Source organism: Colletotrichum costaricense, assembly GCF_030867565.1.
Source record: "Colletotrichum costaricense strain IMI 309622 chromosome Unknown Scaffold_7.1, whole genome shotgun sequence".
Classification (NCBI taxonomy): domain Eukaryota; kingdom Fungi; phylum Ascomycota; class Sordariomycetes; order Glomerellales; family Glomerellaceae; genus Colletotrichum; species Colletotrichum costaricense.
Window position 1 is genome coordinate 1,856,073 of NW_026848236.1, and position 21,582 is coordinate 1,877,654.

Sequence of the window (21,582 nt, forward strand, 5' to 3'; positions counted from 1 at the left end):
TCTGCGCCCCGGGCGGGCCAATTCCCACTTGGCTTCTCGTTTTAGTCAGTTCCCAACCGGCTCAAAGGGGAGGGATCCATCAAAACCCATCCCGCCTGGTCGGAAGTTTGATTACATACTGCTACCCTGTGGGCCGGATTGTCCAAGACGGATGTCTCCCAGAACACGGATACAGAATCCCTTTCCGACGCGATCATCTCATCTGTGGCGGTGGCCCATTCACGATGAAAGGGAGCTAAGGAGACTTTGACGTGTTGTCGGCCATCGCCCGGACTCTACTATCTTGTACTAACTCTTTCAGCCCGGCAAGCCAAACTCGCAGGCGTCCATTCAGCCTGATCAGACACGACGCCGTCGGCTGTCACGCGAAAGACCCCTGTTCTCACATATGTCTTTCAACATGTTATGTAAGCGCAATTTGCGCTTTTTGACGCCATTTTCAATAATGGCATTCTTCACCCGGATCTCGAACTCTTTTGCCCATGCTCATCCTTGTCTAATAAGCAATATGTTGCAAATTCCAGGTTGCGCTGATTAACCTCCACCGGGGTGGTTAGTGAAGTAATGAAACGAAACAATGAGCCAAATGTCATCACCAGGGGCCGTAACCCCAAATAGAAACAGGCGGCGGACGGGAAGCCTCAGTCCGTATCTGCACTTGGACTGGATCGCAGACAAGGCCGCCCCATCAAATGAGGCTCTCCGATGCGTCCCACGTGGGGGGAAGGGGAGGAAGCCCAGACCACACCACGACGCCCAGAAGTTGAACCCCCATAGGACGCAGTGGGTGGATGACCGGGAAGCAGCAAAGCACAACAGCGGCGACTTTGAAGACTGATGAACGTTGCGGCCTGTACGTGTGTCAGAGTAATCGTACAGAAATCGCTATTATGCTGGGGTAGAATACAAGACAATCGGCCACAATGTAGCTAAAAGCGTATCGAGGAGTTGGTCTGCCATTGGCTCGCTATCACCGCCTTCGAGGTTCTATTGAGCCTCGACGTAGTCTTTGAGGTAATGCCTGTACCCATGGTTTTCCGGATAAAGAATACGGAAAAAGCGGTAGTGTTCATTGTCAACGGTTCGAGGAAGGCCTTGAGACTTGCAGATACACGCTGCTGAACACCTTTCCTGGGCTCTTGTGCGTTAAACTTAGCCGCGCAGTCTTTAAACAAATATAGACAACACATCCAGTCAAGCGGGTGACACAATTGTTTGCCGCTCGATACTGCTTCGGCGATTATTTCCCATGTTCTATATATTTCTCACATAATACGGTTTAGAAAGCGCAGTATGGTGATGACAATGATAGTAATGGTAATAAGGTGGCAAGTCTTGCGTTCACCAGCATCCTGTTTGTTACCTCCTTGCCAGTCCCGACACGCCGGCACATTGGACGTGACATTTATAGTATTCTGCATGATCCAGCTCGCCAATGAAGTCACGTGTGGTGCATAGCTCAAGTTCTAGTTTACTGTTACTTGTCTTTTTTTTTCTACCTTGACTCTCATCGCAAGGAGTCAGAGTACACGACAGACGGTTGTGGAGAAGGAAGATTGTGTCTATTTCGGTTTCCGTGCGTGTATTACGCCAGCTGTGACATTGATCTCGCCCAAAAAAAACGCCTGGTCCTTCCTCGGTGATGGGATCTCTCGTTCACGAGGACCCTCGCCCTAATAATCAAGCTACCAAACGCCGCCCACCTGAACCTCCAAAGAAGGGGTATAAACGCTCGAATCACACCGCCGTCTCGTTATCTTCCCAGTAAGGTACGATGCCTTATTTCTTCTTCTGCTTTTCCATGTTCTCCGTACAAACGGGGCAGTACCACGTCCCGTTCGGCTCGCTCTTGAGGCCGACGCACGACCAGTGGAACCACTCGTAGGGGCAATCCTCATTGTCGCACGCCACCATGTCGCCGAAGCTGACATTCTGGCACGTGCAGTATTTCTTGTCGTCGCCAGCCTCGTCATCCTCGGCGTCGAGCATGCTGTCGTCGCCTTCGCCGTCCTTGCCGTCGCGCGCGGGGGTACCACTCGTACGGTCTGCGCGGCTCCTGTGGTCGCCGTCGTCGCCGCTTCCACTCTCAGCATCCGATAGCTCACTATCTGCCGTCGAGGCTGGAGAGTTGCGGCTTCCGGCCTTTTTCACGCGGGACAGGGACGACTTGTTGCTGCTGATCGGCTTCTTCCGGCCTGCGCCGCTCGGCGTCCCTTTCCGTATGCCCGAGACGCTCGATGCCTTTGTGGACGACGATCTAGGCCCTGCGCTGCCCGCTCGCACCGTGCCGTTCGGTCCAGGCGTAGATCCCTTCGGTGTTCCTGGACCTAGTGACGAGTGCCTAGCCAGATTGCTCGACGTCGCAGGAAGAGCACCCAGTCCGGAGACGGAACGCGGTCCTCTCTTTGGCGCGCCGCTCCCCGGCCCTGCCGAACTCTCCCGAGCCTGACGGTTCATTATCATGCTAGCAGCAGGCGTCGCGGGGGCCGAGGAAGCGTGCTGTTGGGACTGGGCGTTGCGGATCTGGGGGTTTCCTGCGCGGGCCGTGACCGGACTCGACGAGTTGACGATCGGATTCAACGGCGTCGCGGTGATGGCAGAGGCGACGAGGTGGCTCGCGGGGTTGATGGATCGGCTTGACGGGGCAGAGTGGTTCGCGGCGCTGGGCCGGATGAGGGAGGGGCATTCGTCGGGTTCGTTGAAGCCGGGCTCGGCGCGGTCGTATAGCATCTTGATGTGTTGATCGAGGTTTCGCAGGTGCTTGTCCATGATGATCTGCAGCTTCTGCGTCAGGGCGATCTTCTCCGTGGCGAGCTGGTCGGCACGGATGAAGTTGTCGCGCATCTGAGATCGCATGCCCTGCTCGCGCGGGTTCGTCTCGTGACTGCCGTTCGCCCTGATCCATTTCTGTATCTTTCCATCGCGGTCCTCAATCAGTTTGACGCAGTCGCCATACTGCCGGTCCCTGTCGGCGATCTCATCCTGCAAGAAGCGAATCTCTTCTGGAAGGTTCTGAACGCGGTTGAGCCAGTCGTCGAGGATGATGGCCGGGTCGAGGGCCTCGGCCGTCGGCATCCTCCTGACGAAGTCGATGGACAGATCGTCTCTAGGCATTTTGCGTGTTAACGACGGTCCCAGTATAGATATGTACCCTTCGTTGAGTAAACAAGCGGCTGGGATCTATTCTAGCAGGCAGACGAAACGGCGCACGCCCAGCAAGAACCACAGAGACGGATCAGGAGCAGGATGTATATGAAGCCGAAAGCAGGGTTCTTGCTAGAGACAGGACGAGGACGAGGACGAGGACGGGGACGATGATAGGTCGAGGGAGGTAGAGGAAGCAACAAAGGTCTCGTGAACCAAAGTCATCGAGATTAGGATGGGGACTATGCGAGGTAAGAGGGATCGGGGCAGAGCAGAATAGAGGATATGTGGAGTGTAAGGTATAGAGCAGAAAGCCGGCAGTAGGTGGGAATAGTGGCACGCAGGGTGACGGGGCGGGGCGGCACGGCACGTCCGCCGACGGGGTGGGCTGACCGAGAGGGCAGAGGACCACTGGTGATATATGCCTTGGCTGCACTTGCCCTTTGGGAAGGCGATGACAGAGGAGTCTTGGACAGGAGAGACTTTGATAAACAGAGACCCCGGCCACGATCTTCCGCAACGAATAAAGTGACTAGCTTGGCTCACCTAAAAGGAACTGGAGACCGGAAGGAGAAGGGGGCGTCGAATCGACAAGAGAGCTCTCTCTAATCGATTTCTCACCAGCTGCGGCAGGCGAGTCGAGCGTCGAACGATCGAGTCGAGGCGAGGCGAGGCGACGTACGGGCCCTGGCTCGTGATCCCGGAATGTATTTTATTCACGGAGTAATGAAAATTCCCTCGCTGAATACGGATAGAGAGATGAAATTTTCTCGGATGCGCGTGGATGTGGGGTGGAAGAGGCTGGAATCACGTTTGTGCAGCGTGGTGGTCCAGTTCCAGTTGGATTCGGGTGGTGTCAGTGTCACCGGTGGGTGGGCAAGTTTGCGAGGGTCCAGCTGGTCATGGCACTGTCCACTGACAGCGAGACGAGCTGAGCGGAGACGGGAGTTTTAGCCTCCGGTTTCCATGCTAATGGAGGTGCCATGGTGCGTTCGGGCTGCAGGTCCATGTGCTCAGGCGAACCTGAGTCATTTGAATTGATTGGGCACCTTATGGATAGTGGATCAGAACGCATTTGATTGGGTCCAATTTCAATGTCTCTCGCAGAGTCGCAGGTACCTTTCGAGCATCTGAGGATTTGTTCAAGATTCCAGCCTCGAGAAACCAGATTCGGATAGACTCGTTCCTCATAAAGCATTCATGACAGAAGGTGAAGATACAAGCAACGCACGAGAGAAACCTTACATCCTTGGAGGCTAAGGTACTCTCTCCAAGTTCAGACAGGTTCGAAAGTTTTGAAAGATGTGTTGACAAGGTTTCTCGAGATTTCTTGCATGTACCAGAAGGTCAAGCCACAATGAGGCTGGTGCACTCCAGCCATTCTGGGGAAAGCGTGGCCAAATGCGCCCAAGGTGGCTGGTCTTTCCAATGGAGGGAAACCTTGCTTCGCTTCAGCAGGGGCCCACCTAAGGTACCGGCTTCCTCCCCCGTCGCCTGCCACATGAAAGTACTATCCAATTATGAAGCCAGCCCTCGAACGAAACCTCGCAAATACATCACGAATCAACGTTGAATCACCAACCGACAACCTCACGGACGACTCTGGAAATTAACGCAGATACCAACAATTGCACCCCAACCCAGTAGGACCATCGAGGACTCACGACTTTGTCCTTGTGACCACCTCTGACTCAACCAGCAATACCAGCCATCCATTCTACCATTGCTGAGTAAAACTCATCTCAGTCGGCCAGCCCAGGACCCCACCAGTCACATTCGACAACAATCGAGACTCATCGTGAGCTTTGTCCCGGCCGCTCCGGCGGGAAGCCCGTCGCTTGCCATCATGGACACAGACGCGTACCGATTTCGTGTCCCCAAGCCGAATTATTTGCCTCACAGGACCGACAAGGACGATATCGTCGAAGAATACGAGCCTCTCGGCCAAGCCAGTGAGCTCGACAACGCCAAGTACTTCGCGAAATGCAAGCGCATAGCTGAGGAGTCTGGCATCACACGACCAAAAGGCTACAATGTCTCTTTTCATTGCAATCCCGAAATGGAGAAGCACCACTTCGGCCAGACTCATCCTATGAAACCCTGGAGACTTACCCTTTCCAAGAGTCTCATTTATTCTTACGGCATGTCTTTCGCCATGGACAACTACATTGCCCGCGCTGCCACATACGAAGAGCTCAACGATTTCCACTCGGACGACTATTTGGACTTCCTGGGCACCGTCCTGCCCGAGCCTGTTCCTAGGGACGTTGAGAACGCTAACCCCGATCTTAAGTTTAATCTGGGCGGCTCCGACTGTCCTCTGTTCGAAGGCCTCTACGACTACTGTTCCATGTCAGCAGGCGGATCTCTTGATGCTGCGCGCAAAATATGTTCCAACCAGTCCGACATTGCCGTATCATGGGGAGGCGGCTTGCATCACGCGAAAAAGGCCGAGGCGTCTGGGTTCTGTTACATCAACGACATCGTCCTGGCCATTCTGCAGCTATTACGGTGCTATCCTCGTGTCCTTTACATCGATATTGATGTGCACCACGGAGATGGTGTTGAGGAAGCATTTTATTCCACCGACCGCGTTATGACGGTATCATTTCACAAATACGACCCTCTCAACTTCTTCCCCGGTACCGGCGGACTGGACGATAATGGTCCTAAGAACGAGCATAACCCAGGCGCGCACCATGCGATCAACGTTCCTCTGAACGACGGCGTCACTGACGACCAGTACAAGTGGCTCTTTGAGAATGTCATTGGCAAATGCATGGAGAAGTTCCGACCTAGCGCTATTGCGCTGCAGTGTGGTGCCGACTCTCTCGCCGGAGATCGTCTAGGACGTTTCAATCTTCAAGTCCAAGGCCACGGTGCCTGCGTCGAGTTCTGCAAATCATTTGGAGTGCCCATGATCCTCTTTGGTGGCGGCGGGTACACTCCCCGCAATGTTGCCCGCGCCTGGGCCTTCGAGACCAGTATTGCCATCGGCTGCCAGGACAAGATCGATCCCATCATTCCGACACACGCTCCTTGGAGAGACCAATTTAGGTATGAGGAGTTGTTCCCGACACTGGAACAGATTCTCGGGGAGCCGCGTGTCAACCGCAACACACGAAAGAAACTGGATGAGGTGTTGCAGCATGTGACAGAACAGCTGAGGTTCGTGCAAGCAGCTCCAAGTGTACAGTACCAGACCATTCCCCCAGACCTGGGCGGTCTGAGAGACGACGTTGAAGCAGCACTCAAAGAACAGCGAGAGGCCGAGAATGACGCTGTGAGGAAACAACGAGAAGAGGCCGTTGGACAAGCCATGGAGTATTGATGAGGGCATAATGGCATGCCACCACAGCGAGGGAGTACGTGGATACCAAATGGAGTTTAGGGTGTATGAATGATTTCAAAGTCTAGCAATTGGCGTCCTCAACGTCAGGGCGGGCCAGGCGGGAACCTCAGGGACTACTCTTCCAGTACCTTGTTGCTGGGAAACATCAGACGAGTACCAATTGAGTCCCATATTCGTCCTTGAAGAGACCGAGTCATTACTGCTGCATCAGGATATGTCATCTATGAACACGATTCCTGAGGCGAGCCGCTCAAGTGTGATGCTAATGGACTCATCTCAAGGCTTGGCCAAAACCGGATGCAATGAAGGAAACTCTACGACTTGAAAGAATCATCTTACATTAATGATCAGGGCAAACCTGATATTGTAGTTGCCAGTCGTGCGTTGCAATATAGAAGAATGGAGCCAACCTCAGCAACCCGCCCGGCTCTCATTCGACATTATTCGGCTGCCTAGATAGCGGGGCCTCGGATGAGGACGTATCTCGGCTGCTGCGTCCAAACTTGGCTAGATTCAAGCCGGGCACATTGAGCAATTGTCCAATGGGGAGCAGCAGCGTGATGAGCACCCTTAAGCTTAATCCCCATTTCAAGATTCTCAATTATGCAACGACTTCACCGACGGAGCGTTCCTTTGGGAAAGCAAGTAGAGAGAGGAGGCGGGAGGGGAGGGGGGATGACGGAGCTGGTTTGTCTCTTCATCAGGGAAGAGCAGGTGTTATTGGGATTGAAGTTGTTGCGTCCTTCTGCTTTGCGCGTTTGCGTGTAAGTTTGGCTGGAAAACACTTCCTCAGATTACTGTCGAGGAAAGAAATGGGATCGAATTTACCTTACCTCAACATCAGACGACTAGAAAAAAAGTGAAATACGGGACGATGTCACCCTCGAACCCATGGGGCCATCTATATAGTCTTACACCCCCATCTGGGCCAATATTATGGCCACCGGTCAGCATTTAGATCAGGGCCAAGAAGTGTCTGTCTTCTTCGCCCTTTCAGTATGCGAGGAGCCCAGGATCGCGCCAATCGGCTTCCGCACTGATGCTTAATTGACGCAGAGCCCGTCGTCCTTTGCTGTTTTTGGGTGATTCGTACCGACGTTTTCGCTCGTCGATGGCACGCTCCCTTGGCCCTGCATCCTTTCAACTAGCTGCCTGGAGGGAGGGGTGGGGGCCACTTTATATCGATATTGTTCCCGCTTCGTACTGGGATTCACACCCCCGGATCCTGATATAAGTCAGAATTGAAATGTATATAACAACCTCTGCACTTCTTTCCTTTGGAAGATAGACAGAGTGTCTGCTACCCGTAGGAACGCGTCAAATCAAGAACTCCAAGTCCGACCCTCGAGTTCCTCCCATCGGGCAACACAAAAATGGTCTCGTCACGACAACTCGCACTCCTTGCCGGAGCCCCGGCCGGCATCCTCGCCCTCGCCGCGCCGCTGCTTCCCCGCGCCGTGGACTACAGCAAGTGGAAGCCCGGCGTCAGCTTCCAGATCGTCCTCCACCACCCCATCTTGGCTGGGAGCACGGCAGACATCGTCCCCGCCAACGCCGACGTCTGGGACATTGACCTGCAGCACGCCGTCGACTACCCCAACATCATTCCCACTCTCAAGGTGAGACGGCGTGCCTACCTACCTACTCTAGACTCAGTACGAGTCACCACGCAGACATGCTAACCAACACACACCACAAAAAGTCGGCGGGAAAGATTGTCATGTGCTACTTCAACGGCGGCGCCCTCCAAGACTGGGACGAAGACCTCGACGCCTTCCCCTCCGCCGTCATCGGCTCGCCCTTGAACCCGCCCTACACAGACGAGCGCTACCTCAACATCAAAGACGCCCGCGTCGTGGCCCTCATGAAGGCCCGCCTCGAACGCGCCGCCTCCATCGGCTGCGACGCCGTCGACCCGGACAACATCGACGCCTGGGCCGAAGACGGCGACGACCCGACGGGTTTCAACCTCCAACCGTCCGATTATGCGACGTACATCTCCGCGCTGGCGGCCCACGCGCACACGCTCGACACCACGGCCGGCTCTGGAAGGAAGCTGCTGCTGGGGCAGAAGAATGCGCCGACGATTGCGCCGCAGCTTGCGTCCGTGGCGGATTTCGCGGTGCTCGAGACGTGTCTAGGGACGAGGACGTCGGACGAGGTTGAGCCGTTTTGCGCGGATTTCCAGCCGTACATCGCGGCGGGTAAGCCCGTTTTCCAGATCGAGTACCCGACGAGCGTGCGGGACGACGACTCCATCAGCCAGGTTGATTACAACTACTTTTGCGTCAACAAGAATGGCAACGAGGGGTTCAGCGAGGTGCTGAAGCACGCGAGCGAGCAGGTTGATGGGTGGGGCCAGTTCTGCGGGCTGGGGCTTACGGGGGGTAGGTTTGAGACGCCTACTGTTGATGAGGGGGATGATGAGGAGTAAAAGAGGGAGGTTTCGTGCGAGAGATGTTCATCGAGGGACACACCGAATCGTGATGACTATGAACATGACTTCAATTCTTGTACTTATAGCTTATATCCAGTAGAACATGTACATGCTGGTAACGATATCTCATACAGATCAAAGGACGAAAAGATTCCGCAACTCCGTGCAGGCCATGACACAGAAGCATACAACCAACGCGAGAATGCCATGTTAGAAAGCCAAAGTAAATTCCAGGGAATGCCTCTCTCTCTCTCTCACACACACACACACACACACACACACACACACACACACACACACAGCCCTTAGTTGTGGAGTTGAACAGAAGCCTCGGCCTCCCGCTCCAGCATCTTACGCTTCAACCCTCTCGCTTTCAGCGCCACGTATCCGACCAGCGCAATACCGACGGCGAGGCCGGCCGAGAGCAGAATGACGTTGACGGGAACGGGATCACCGCCAAACGTCTGGTGGAACAGGAAGTCCAGCCCGGACTGCAAAAAGTTGAAGAGGCCCGACAGGCAGATGATGGTGCCGTACACGGTGCCAAACGTCTCAAAGCCAAATACCTTCGCGCTGTAGTCGGACACGGCGGTGTAGTAAAAGGGGCGGTAGAGCACAAAGAGGCAGACCTGGATGTAGGCGGCGCCCATGTTGTCGAGGACGCCCAGCACGCCAATGGTGGTGGCGATGGTGACGAGCGCGGTCAGGACGGTGACGGTGCTGGTGTGGTCAAGGAGGACGCCAATAAAGGGAATGGAGAGGATGCCGCCCACGGGCAGGGCGACGTCGAAGAAGTTGTTGATCTCGATGGCCTTGCCCACATCACCAAAGATGACTTCATACTGCGCCCGGATGGTGGCGACAAAGTAGTTGATGCGGAGCATCTGGATGACGGTGAAGAGGCAGATGAGGATGAACCACGGCGAAGCGATCTGACGCAGGGCCGAGCGGTTATGCATCACGCCCCAGACGCCCGAAATCTCGTTCTTGTTCTCCTGGCGAATCTGCTTGTCTACCTTCTGAGTACCCAGCAGCTGCTCCACATCGGCCACGACAGCCTCGCGGTGTCGGCGCTCCTCGCGCAGAAGAGCCGTGTTCTCGTCAATCTGGTCGTCGTACGGGTCCGGGTCGGATTCGTTCGCGGCCGCGGTCTCCTCTTGCAACTCGACCAGTTCTCCCACTGTCTTGTATGACTGCTTAGGCATCAACGCGAATTGAACGACAATAATGAAGACCGGAACGATCAAGTACACCTTGAAAAACTTCTCATGACCAAAGGTACCCTCGGATGCTTGGAAGATTAGGCGGTAGACCAGGAACAAGGCGCTAGAGGCGTCAAAAGCACCAGTCATGAGTGCGAGAATGAAGCCCGAGTGCTTTGGGAACGCATTGGACAGTTGGAAGGACGAGATGTAAGTGAATGGACCACCCAAAGCAAGGCAGAGGTATCCAATCAGAAAACCGTCAAAGGGAAGTGTCTTGGCATAAGCCATCAGAATTGAACCGATGATCAAGAACACACTTCCGACGAGTCCACAGACGCGCGGACCGGCGTGGTCAAGTAGGGCGCCAACAGGCAAAGCCGCGATATTGGTACCGACCGCTGCCACGGTAAACATGAGATTGAGATGAATCTCAACACACGTATCGTCGGGAGTTGAGTTGGTCTCGTCGGTGGAACAGACGTCGCTGTAAGCACCCTCTCGTTTGAGCACCGGCTTCAATGCCGCAAAACCAAAGGCGATACCCGCTGCAAAGAGGCAGTAGATTACGGCGATGGTGACTTGAACTACGGCAAATGGTCAGTACATGTTTCCGTGTGACAGTACATGGTATCACGGCGCCGGGCACTTATTTGACGGCAGGTGACGGGCCTATTGGTAAGACGAGCGACGTACGAATTCTTTTCCATTGCGGAACTTCAAAAGCGCCAACGGCCAGCACGGTATCAGGCTTGCTCGCTGCAGGGTCCCATTCGTCGGGAAGAGGGTTGAACGTGAGACGTCCCGCCCTTATACTTGAAGCATCGCTGCCGCGTCTCGATCCCTGGGCTTGGGGCAGGAATTGGAACGTTTCCACCGAGGCCACACGGCTCAAAGACATGGTGGCTGATCAGTTGGTCGATGTTTCTTCTTAAGTGAGTTGCCAGCGAGTAAATTGAGAACGAGAGCCAGTGGCCAATAAAATATTCAACAAGCAACTGTTAAAGAAAACAGCCACCGAGAAATAGGTTCGAGGAGGAAGTCGAGCTGAGGTTAAGAGGTGGGGCCGAGCTTGAGATAGCTAGCCCAGCGAGCTCTGGTTTGCCAATGACAATCCGTCGATAGGCAGAGAGGTTGGCGAGACTCGATCGAATGGGGTAAGGCAAGGTAGGATAGAACAAGATACCACTGCAGAGCGGAATTTTTCAGATTTTTCAGTCGAGATAAGGCTCTTTATCTGTCGGATCGAGAACCAAGGCTTTGCTGCATGTCCTGCAGAAATTTCTGACGTAGTGTAGTGTAGGTAGTCAGTCTTTGGTGTTTCCCCCCCATTCAACCGGAATCGCGGGGCACACCATACAATGATGGATTGACGACAACCCCAGAGCTATGGAAGGGACGGCAGCACTCTCGCAGTCGTTCGCCGTAGATTGGAACTAGGACAGTATAGGAGAATATTGTAAAGACGAGACAATGAACAAGAGAAATCGACAAGGTAAGGATATTTGGAAATTTAAATTATGCTCGAAGGAATTGTAGGAAGGGTGTCGAGGTTAATGTAGAGAAAATCTCCAACAGACAAGTGATCAGGTGGCGATGCGGGGAAGCGCCGATTGGGCGGTAGGAGGGGTGTTGCCAATGGAAGAACACGGGCAGAACACGCGGATGAATGGGATGCAGTTGGGCTTGGTTCACAGGGAAAGAGCCAGTGCTTTTTGGAGCAAGGCATCATGGGCAAGCACGGCAAGGTAGGGGAGGCGGGGGCAGAGTGGACAATATGTAAAAGAATAACGTAGAAAAGGCCCTTTGCCTCCTCCTACCTGCCTCGGTCTGCAAGTCTTGCCCAGCCGTTGTTACGCTGTTTCCACCAAAGACGACCGCATGCATGGAGGAGAGAATGGAAATCGGATGAAGGAATTGAACCGTCATGTGGCCCTCCTTCTCCGGTGGGCACCACATACCGTCCCCGATCTGCCGCCGTGAGCCGAACGGTATGGGCCCGGCCGCTCGGGGAATGGGAGCGACGGAATGGGGTCAATGATTTAAGAAGCCACCCCACACGATGGATCATGTCAGATTTGATGGGCAATTTTGTATGCGAGCTGTCACCTGAAGCTTAAGCTGATTGCAACTGGTGTTTATGAGACCCGTTGAGAAACAATTTCGGCCAACGCATGCCGTTGCAAGAGAGGACAGAAAACGTTCACAAAATGGCGTAGATGGAATCGGAAGGAAATCCTCTTGGTCCTTGATGCATTATTCTGTGATTCTTGTTACTGACCTAGGTAGTAGTTGGAGATGACATTCGCCGAAACCCCCAGATCAGCGCCAATTTACATAATAAAACGACTTAGCCACCTCTGTCGACACCATCTCCGCATCACCCTCTAACCCAATCGAAGCCAGTCAGCAACGGTGCCAGAGTCAGCGGTAAGACCGGCTACAACATTAAATTAGAAATTATCGCCTTGCAGCATTGTGCATCAATCGTACAGATATAAATCAATTGTTCTGCGATACCATCGTCGATGTGCTTCAAGTCAGGACCACAGTACACAACGTGGGCTTGATCAAGACTTTAAAACCCCCGTCTGATTGTCTGCTTCAACCACTGTGACGGCCCGGAGACGATATGCCCACGACTGCTATCCCACCGCATGCGGTCAGGGCACCCCCGATCTGACGGCCTCCGGCCCGAACGGCAGGGAAGAGGGCGGCGGCGGATGTGAGGCTGCACGTCTGCCGACGTCTGCCCCTGGACCCCCGAGGCCCAACTTCGCCGTGATCTATCCCGATGACTTTGTCTTTTACGGATGCTGGACCAACTTGGTTGGCGAGCGCAAGGTAGAGTAGTCGTGAGCAGTAAAATTAAAAACTAACGTTGCGTCGGCAATACACGAAGCGGCTATAAGGGTACCCCCAACGCCCGCGGGCTACGCTCGTCATGAGACCACCCGCGAAAACAATACAGGCACGGTAGCAAGGCAAACAGCGATAGACAAAGAAAACGATGCGTCATGGTGACAATGTGCCGGCGAGGGCTGCCGTTCAAACTCTGCCCTTCTCCAAATCTTCCCGTCCATTCTTATGCAAACTACCCGAGTCGAGTATCCACCATCTCTAACCCCCTACTAACTGTTTCCTGTTGTAGTCTGTTTTGCGGCAAAACGTCGGCACCCAACCGCGAAAGAAAACACCTCATAAAGGTAATCGTAAGGCATCGTCGCAGATCGTGGCTCGAGTTGACATGGGCCGAATTCGCCGATAGAAAGGAGATGTCTGTCTCGGCTTGTCGTGATTCCTGGGTAGTTCCAGTTGCGCCCTCAGGCTGTTGAACTCGTCCTCTATCCATCGCTCCAACTTTTCCTCTCCAAACGTCTCCACAGCATGAAAATTATGCACACAAATTAGAAAAAGGCCATCAAAGATCGTAAGCGGACGTGTCGTGCCGATCCGTCGATACTCTAGAGGTATTCACGAGAAACAAAAGCAAAAACATCCACGCCAGGTAACTGCTGGTCATGGGCTCTTCACTTGTAGAATCTGATGATGGCCTTTGCGCTGCCGGAAATGGCCGTCTGGGAATTGCGTGTTAGTCAAGGGACGATGTCCATGCGCCAAAGTAGGTAAACTTACAGTACAGCCAGTGCCACCTCCGGTGTAGGAGCCGCCAACAAGCGCACACTTGCTGTTAGCACCCGTGATTTCAATGTTGAAATCAAGCTGGGCAGTCGATGTTGGTGCGTTGTTGAAGATGGAGATGTAGGTGTTGCCATCGGTGCTCTTGCCAACACCAATGTTAACGGGAGCCCAGTTACCAGCTCCAAGAGGGTCCTTGGAGCTCTTCCAGACGCAGGCATCCTCGACACCGTAGCCGAGCTTGTTGACGTAGTACTGGGCGGTGGTAGGGCTGTCGTTCCAGACGTAGTAGTCGGCGGAGGCGGGGTTGGTGAGAGCCAATTGCTGGCCGGGCTGGGGAACAGTGGCGATGACCATGGACTCGGTACCGGGGTAGTCGGTACGGCAGACGCAGGAGATGTCGTCGAGGTCGTTCTGAATGAAAACGCCGCCGGCTCCCTGTTCGCAGAGGGTCTTCTTGGTAGGGCGGGATAGCTCGAGGTAGCCATCGGCGTTGCAGTAAAGTCCACCAATAGACTGCTTGGTCGAGCCCTGAGCGGTGGGCCATTGGGTCTTCTGGTAGCCAACGGGGCAAGAGTAGGAACAGAAGGAGTTCTTGGAGCAGCCGCCGTCAGAGGCAACGGCAGTCTCGATGAAAGAGATAGCGGCGTCACCGACGCTGTAGTTGGGGGTTCTCTGGATGCCAGTCCAGCCGTTGGTGCCGAGATAGCCGACGGCAACGGCGCCGTAGTCGGAGGGGAACTGGGAGCAAGGAATGGTGCCGCTGGGAAACTCGGCGGTCAGGCCCTTGCCTCCGGAGCTGCTGGAGCCTCCGCTTGAGGCCTTGGTGGAAGCGGGCGCCTGAGTAGAGGTGGAGGAAGGCGTCGGGGTCGGGGTGGGGGTAGGAGTCGGCGTCGGGGTAGGCGTCGGGGTGGACGAGGTGGAAGACTTCGCAACCTTGGCCTCGAAGAACTGGGCGTCCTTAGAAGTGGAAGCCACGGGGGCCTTGGAGGTCGAGGCCGACGGCAGAGGGGTCGAGGAGGGGGTGGTCTCGCCGACGACAACGAACAGGCCATCGGCGATGCCCTTCTTGGCCTCCTCTTCACTAATAGGCTTTCCTCCCAATTCGTAGGCGACCACAGTCGGGCCGGACTCGTACACGACGACAACGTCGCGCTGGTCGAGAGCGGTGTCCCTCTTGACGTGGCGGTGACGGTGGTTGTGGGGTTGAGCAACAACACCGGCGGCGAGGGATGCCGCAATGGCGAGGTTAATGATGGACCTCATATTGTCGATTGATGTTGATATTCTAGAGTACGTGTTAGCGCAACTTGAACCTCAATTGCGTTGGAGGGTACACAAAAGGCGCTTCATAGGGGGGCGGTGAGACGCTGTATCAGCAGACAATGAATGAGCTTGAAAATGGCAAAAACAACAACTACAACATCAACGATGCAGTTGCTGCTTTGTTCATCGCTTTCAATGCCGCGCGCAAGGTGGTGGTATTTCCTCTTGCGATACTGTGTTGCGCGTTTTGCCCCGAATCGCTTTCGTGTAGACCCCTAATTGGGAGGCGTTTTCCCCCGTCACAACCACTCACTCACCCTTTTCTCGCGAGTAGTGCAGTCAGAATCGAGAATCGTTTCGATGTATGGCGTGCCTTGTCGGTGTTGATAGTGATCGAAACGGAGAAAATCGTACTAGGTGATTACAGGATAACGAGTGTTGGCTGATTCGGATTCAAAAGAGTGTAAGTGAGAGCGAACTCTCTAGTTGGGAATCAACGCGGTGAACGAGAATGAAGAGCTCGATGACCAGGAGAAACTGAGAAGAGGGAGAAGGAGAGGGTGAAGTGGAGGAAAACAGGGTAAAGAGGCCATGTCGTGGATCCCTTGGGAAATTAGGAAGACCAGGCGCGGCAGGTACGCCAGGTACAAAGCCGTACAAGCCACCCGGGCCTCCAAGACCATACCCAGGGCCCCCCCAAGCCTATCCAAGACCACCCCCCAGGCACTATTATCAGAAACAAGACCAGACGATCCCGCCCGCGGGCTGCAGGTACAGACACACGCTTACGAGGGCACCCGCCGTACCTCGCAGCAAAGCGGTGCATCTGCCCCAGAAGGGGAAGGAAAGGGGGTTATCTGCCTGGATCGGACTAGCGGCAAATTAGAATTAGTGGTTCGTTGGATCCATTTATTTTTACGTTGACATTCACAAGCACCCAGACCGGGCCCTGACCTGTACCTGTACCTGGACCTGGACCTGGACCTGGACCTGGACCTGGGCCTTGACCTGCGCTCTCGCTTCGCGTTCAATTGCTGTTATTACTCCGTACACAGAAAGGCCAGGTACGGATACCGTACTTCCATTGGGTGCTTGGCTGATTGCTCCTTCCATCTTGAACTCGCTGCTTCTCACCTGCCCGCGGGATCCCATAGCTCCTTCCCAAGGATCCCAGCCACGAGCCCACGACCGACTTGAGTGGACTCTGGAGGAACACAGAGAGGGAGGACCACAAGGTGCTGCATGCGAAGCCTGGGGACACATGCACATGCGCATAGCGGACCCAGAAGGCGCAAATCCCCCTCTTTTTGGCATGTCTGCATTGTGTCGTACGAGGAAAGTGGAAGGCGCCTGCAGCCAACAGGCGTGGCCCCCTTCCTCCTTCTTGGGTTCCTTCCTGGCCAAAAGACCCAGAAAGCAGCTGGTAATGGTCGGAAATCCGGGTCCAAGGCATGGGAAGCATATTGCCTTCATTTGCCATTTTCATCATCCATGGGCCAACTTGTCCAAGAAGAACGGCACATCTTCATGGATGCACTTGTACTTTGTGCCTTCATCCTGGCGCAGCGCCCAAAAAACACACACCAAAAATCAACCCAGCTGTGGCACTCTCCCACGAGGCACTTTCAGGGACGTCCCGGTCACACTGCTTGACGCTCCCGCCGCGGCATCGACTTTCGTCTTCCACACAGCTGTCGTCCCATCATTTCTTTATCTGTATCATTCTTTTTCTGCTCGCCTCAGGCAAAACCAGTTCGTCCCATCGGGCGTCCATCCTATGCTTCTGGGCAGAAAATAAAAAGCAACGTCAGAAACCAAATTGACGACGGTACCTGTAGGAAACAACCGCAGCGCACATACGCAGTATACGACCCGACGGGATCTAATGCGAGACAAACCAACTGGCGAAACAAGCCATCACCGCCAACCATAGCCGTTGCGTGTCAAGCCACCGCCTTGTCCGCATTTTCCTCTCCCCCCCTTTTTCTTCCAGAGTCCGCCTCTGTATCCGTATTCTCGCTGCACAATTGGACGAATGGATCATATCATCCCCGGACAAAGGTGTTGTAGCGCTGCGGAAATATTCGTCGTCACCCCAGCTCCAACTCGACAAGCCCGGTCAGCCGAATGACGATCACCGCTGCCATTGCATGCGACAGTTGAACGGATTATTCCTACAAAGACACTACGCATACAATCCCAGTCAGAACCCTGTCCCCTGATACAACACAGCCAGCCTGTCGCCGTGTCAATTGACGGCTCGATTTTCCCTCTTGGTCTTTGTCGACGACTCTGGCCCTCACCCAGTCGAATCAGATTGCCTTGGCACAATTAAAGAACCATGCATAGGTAAACCAATCCCTGCTCCCACTAACCATGGGCTGGCTTTTGGCAGCTTTGCTCAATTTCGACACTGCGAGGCAATTAACCGTCTGTCAAGCGCCTTTCCCGAAAGTGTCGACGACGTTATTTCCACTCGCCAGCCTGGTCAATTGGTCTCATTTGTTTTTATCGATTCGTCGCTATCGTTATCGTCGCCCTTAGCTATCGTCGTCGTCACCTCTAAGTACCTTGTTATTAAAGAAAGTTAATTCTTTTTAAGTTATAAGTATAAGAATATAGTTTTAATAAAATAGTATAATACTTATTTAGTACTTAAATTAAAATACTTTTTTAAACTTATTATAAAATAATAATAATTATATTACTAACTACTTATTATTAAGGTTTATAAGTAGTATTATAGTTTTAATTATTATAGTTTTAATTATAATAGCTTTATTTATAATAAATAAAAAGTCTAATTATAAGTTTTTTAAAAACCTCTTATTAAGAATTATAAAAGCCTCTAAATTAAGTTAACATACTTATTAAAATATTAATAACTAAACTAATTTTATAATAATAACTTTAATAAAAAACCTAAAAAAAACGCTAAAATCTTTATTATTATTAAGTATAATTTACGAAGTATAATAACGTAATTATAAAGTATTATTAATATATTTTATATTAAAAAAGGTATTATTAATATTAATAAAATAAATAGGGCCGTATTAATATAGCACTTTAGCTTCTTTTTATAGCTCGAAAATAATTATTTTAAATAATATTAAAAATTTATTAAAAAGCTTTTTTAAATATTTTAATATATTTATTATTATTTTTATAATAATAAAATTCTTAATACTTATATATAAAAATAAGTTATTTATTTTTAAATAGTAATATTAGCTTATTAATAAGTTATTAAAACTACGATTTTAACGATTTTTTAATAAGGGAGAGGGTAAAATAGAAGAAAGGATAGGTAATTTATAAAAAGGGTTAAGGTTAAATAGTACGGAATTCGAGGGCAGGGTAGCGTCTATATATACTACGGTAATCCTTTAGTAATACAAAACGATAGAGTTAAACAGTGGTCGTCGTCACCTCACATCTCAATTCGCTGAAGTAGGAATGGGATAACGCCTGGCACCAGTAACTAGCCTTTTCCCATTGAACCATGGTCCTCCCCCCTATTGCTTGGGTCTTCTCCAGACCCCAAAAGCCAGTCTCCAACCATTCATTGTTGATTTCGGCTGTCCTTGGCACCGTGCTGCAGCCACCGTGCGCTACTACGATTGACATCAAGCGCTCATACGAGATTCGGCTGTAAGCGACGTTACACGGTTACTATTGACATCGCCGTAGAGATGGATCACGGGTGGCGGGTGACGGAGGTTATTGCAACCCCAGTTACCCCTATTGTCTATTGGATTTCTGGTACAGATACGCACTCAAGGAGTAGGAAGAGCTTTGAAGTCTGGAGTCCAGCAAGCGCCACTGGCCAAGGGTCGAGAACAGATTCGCGATGAACACTTCTTGCGCACGTACGGAGTACATGTCCATGTCATCTGAAATCTGGAGAATCCTTGACCGGCTGATGCATAGCTATCCTGAGCGGGAAAAGCCAACCTTTAGTTCAAGATGGCTCATGAGGAATATATCATCGGTCTACCAAAGGCTAATGTATACGAAGCTTCGCTACAGAATTCCGCCTGAAATGCGCGATGCAGTACTCCGTAGCTCAGTCAGCCCCCGCCACCAGTGCTACGTGGGCTTCTTTGTGAGGATTTGGCAAATCTCTCTAGCAACCAAATCTTATTTACAACCACGACGGCCAAAGTGCCAGATGCCATTTATCTTACAGGCTTCCGCTAGAACAAATGAATGGGGAATCGAGAAATTTCGGCTTCTCGTCGGGCTGTGGCTCATCTCCTCCCCAGGTATCCAAGAAGACCGTACCTAACTACTTTCTCAACAACAAAACTATGGGCCGAAAGATCAACGACAAAGAGCTAACTGGTCGCGATCCACGCCAATGGCTTCAATAGCGTTGCACATCGTCCATTATCCACCGGTCGCTAATTAGTAACGACGAACGCTCGTACTTGGCCCGACACTACCTCCAAATATCCGTCACCTGCAACTACTGCGGTTGCCAAGACGAAGGGACAACAAAAACATGGAGATCCAACCAAGCTTCGATCGTACCTACCTACCTAGGTACGGATACAGCGCGTGCTCGCTCAATCACGACCCTTCAAAGGCGTCATGCCTCTGGCCACTCACACCACCTACGAGGTATTCGTACTACGTACAGATATTCCTACAGGCCATGAACACTTACCTGCTGGGCCGTGCCATTTGCTTCGTCTCATTTCGGCCATGACGTCCACAAATCCACACCACAATTTCGGAAGTTACGATCGATCTGCGCTAGAGCGAAAAGCAATGGCTGCGCAGCCACCATCTTCCCACCTGAAACGTTGAAACATCGACAGCCTTCTGGGTCCAGGCCTGTACGATTTATCGGTCTTCACGAGAGGTGCAGGGAGAGGCCCTTCTCTCAAGGACCCAAACCCAAAGGCCTTTTACGAGGAGAGTCATGTCACGAGCCCTGCTGGCTGCTGCACGGAAGACCCTCCCCCTCATCGGCTCGAGAGTGCCGTGGGTTATACTTATTCGTACCTTACCCGGGGCTTGCGTAAGTGGTCGGCATCGACGATAATCTTGTTCGATTAATAGTCCCCCACTTCACGCCGGAATAGTACGATATACTCAAGTGAAAGTCACCCAATTGGTGGTCGAACTCGCGTCACTGGAAAATTACACCCACCAAACCTCGTACTGTGGAATTCGTGATTTTGAACATCACCGAGGCCCTCGTCCGCAACATCAAAGAAATCTGTCATGGCGCCTGCTTCCAGAACGAGAGATTCCTGGCGGGCGTACGTTCCATGCCAGCAGAACGACGCGACTTTGATCAAAACAACGCCAACTCACCCACGAGACTCATACGCCTGATTTGCACATGTGTTACAAAAACACGCTATCTGACGATGCATTCCAGACTTGACGTTGGTTTGGTTATCAATCCCACGGTTAAGTGCTGCTCTTAGCTCTGGCCCACGCCCTCACGGCTTCTAGAGCCTCACGGGACGGGACCGCCGTTGTTTTGACCAGAGACATTGGTCAGAAACAGGGGGGACGATTGATTGTCAGGCACAGGAATGGCTAATGGCGGCACTTGAATTAATCAACTTATCTTTTCGTTGAAGTTATACCTCTTGATTGACGGGAGCTGTCGAGGCACGGCACCATCAATCGCATATCGCTGTCGTCTCGTTTCTTCCTGATGCAAGCTTTTGCGCCCCTTCCGTCTGGCAAGCTCGACTGCGATCCAGGCGCAACACGACTCGTGTTGCATAGCAAACACGACGTGGGCATAGCGTAGATGGTCGGTCGGTCACCAAAGCGTCCCGAACAGGCTACTTTTCTTGTCTCACTATTTGACCACCAGCTGGGCCATTGTTGACAAATTTTGTTATGGAGGGGCGAGCATTCCAGCGACTACCGGCAACACTTGGTCGGCGGCGGCAGCAAGCCGGCGTTGGATGTTGATTGTGCAGAAATGGCTACCGCCATGGCGCAACCGTTAAGCCCAGCGCAAGTGCGTACCGTGTCGACGGGATTGTTTGAACAAGAACCCATGCCTGGTCGTATGCAACCTCTTCCACTCTTAGGATGCTCAAGAAGAGGGGTTAGGCTCTACACTTCTTTTGATTATCACGATCCAGGGCGGGGGAGGGAAGCGGTTGTCTCTTTTCCCCTCTCCCTTTCCCACCCCTTCACAGCTGATGGATATCCCTTGGGTATCCGTTTGTATCTTCCTTTTTTTCTAATAGTGTCTCTGCGGTATGCTTGGCGAGAAGGCTTTGCGCGCTGTTTTCAAGATGGTCAAAGAGCAACAAAACTCTGCATCCCTCCCTCTCTCGACTTGGAGCTTACAAGTTCCCCTTCACTTACATTCGCAGCGAGGCACACGGCTCTTTCTGTGCCTTTCGCTTGGCTCGATTCGGCTTCTTGGCATGAATTATCATCACCTCTCATCTCATGAGTAACCTACATACCTGCATATATCTGAGCCAAAGAGGGAAGCGGCAATGTGTGTGTCCACCCAGGTTGTCTTCCGTGTCACGTTGAAACCCCATCGTGAG

General features: G+C 52.5%; 8 protein-coding genes across 8 annotated transcripts; 4 read left to right on the plus strand and 4 right to left on the minus strand.

The window, feature by feature from the left end:
* Window positions 1–1,779: 1,779 nt before the first annotated feature.
* CCOS01_07795 (PHD-finger domain-containing protein) lies at window positions 1,780–3,114 on the minus strand (the record flags this gene model as incomplete). The annotated part of the gene is made up of 1 exon (XM_060455958.1): window positions 1,780–3,114. One exon carries the CDS (start codon window positions 3,112–3,114, stop codon window positions 1,780–1,782), a length of 1,335 nt encoding a protein of 444 aa, XP_060313850.1.
* Window positions 3,115–4,990: 1,876 nt separating this feature from the next.
* On the plus strand, window positions 4,991–6,475 carry CCOS01_07796 (histone deacetylase; the record flags this gene model as incomplete). The annotated part of the gene is made up of 1 exon (XM_060455959.1): window positions 4,991–6,475. The coding sequence occupies one exon, from the start codon at window positions 4,991–4,993 to the stop codon at window positions 6,473–6,475; it is 1,485 nt and encodes a 494-aa protein (XP_060313851.1).
* A 1,394-nt stretch (window positions 6,476–7,869) lies between these two features.
* CCOS01_07797 (endo alpha-1,4 polygalactosaminidase precursor) lies at window positions 7,870–8,930 on the plus strand (the record flags this gene model as incomplete). Its single annotated transcript, XM_060455960.1, has 2 exons — window positions 7,870–8,115; window positions 8,199–8,930. The coding sequence occupies 2 exons, from the start codon at window positions 7,870–7,872 to the stop codon at window positions 8,928–8,930; spliced, it is 978 nt and encodes a 325-aa protein (XP_060313852.1).
* A 308-nt stretch (window positions 8,931–9,238) lies between these two features.
* Window positions 9,239–11,036, minus strand: CCOS01_07798 (major facilitator superfamily transporter; the record flags this gene model as incomplete). The annotated part of the gene is made up of 2 exons (XM_060455961.1): window positions 9,239–10,722; window positions 10,832–11,036. 2 exons carry the CDS (start codon window positions 11,034–11,036, stop codon window positions 9,239–9,241), a joined length of 1,689 nt encoding a protein of 562 aa, XP_060313853.1.
* Window positions 11,037–13,152: 2,116 nt separating this feature from the next.
* Window positions 13,153–13,470, plus strand: CCOS01_07799 (uncharacterized protein; the record flags this gene model as incomplete). The annotated part of the gene is made up of 1 exon (XM_060455962.1): window positions 13,153–13,470. The coding sequence occupies one exon, from the start codon at window positions 13,153–13,155 to the stop codon at window positions 13,468–13,470; it is 318 nt and encodes a 105-aa protein (XP_060313854.1).
* A 195-nt stretch (window positions 13,471–13,665) lies between these two features.
* Window positions 13,666–15,040, minus strand: CCOS01_07800 (beta-glucosidase; the record flags this gene model as incomplete). Its single annotated transcript, XM_060455963.1, has 2 exons — window positions 13,666–13,713; window positions 13,772–15,040. 2 exons carry the CDS (start codon window positions 15,038–15,040, stop codon window positions 13,666–13,668), a joined length of 1,317 nt encoding a protein of 438 aa, XP_060313855.1.
* Window positions 15,041–15,967: 927 nt separating this feature from the next.
* CCOS01_07801 (uncharacterized protein) lies at window positions 15,968–16,513 on the minus strand (the record flags this gene model as incomplete). Its single annotated transcript, XM_060455964.1, has 1 exon — window positions 15,968–16,513. The coding sequence occupies one exon, from the start codon at window positions 16,511–16,513 to the stop codon at window positions 15,968–15,970; it is 546 nt and encodes a 181-aa protein (XP_060313856.1).
* Window positions 16,514–16,571: 58 nt separating this feature from the next.
* CCOS01_07802 (uncharacterized protein) lies at window positions 16,572–17,110 on the plus strand (the record flags this gene model as incomplete). The annotated part of the gene is made up of 2 exons (XM_060455965.1): window positions 16,572–16,792; window positions 16,879–17,110. The coding sequence occupies 2 exons, from the start codon at window positions 16,572–16,574 to the stop codon at window positions 17,108–17,110; spliced, it is 453 nt and encodes a 150-aa protein (XP_060313857.1).
* Between the last annotated feature and the right edge of the window lie 4,472 nt (window positions 17,111–21,582).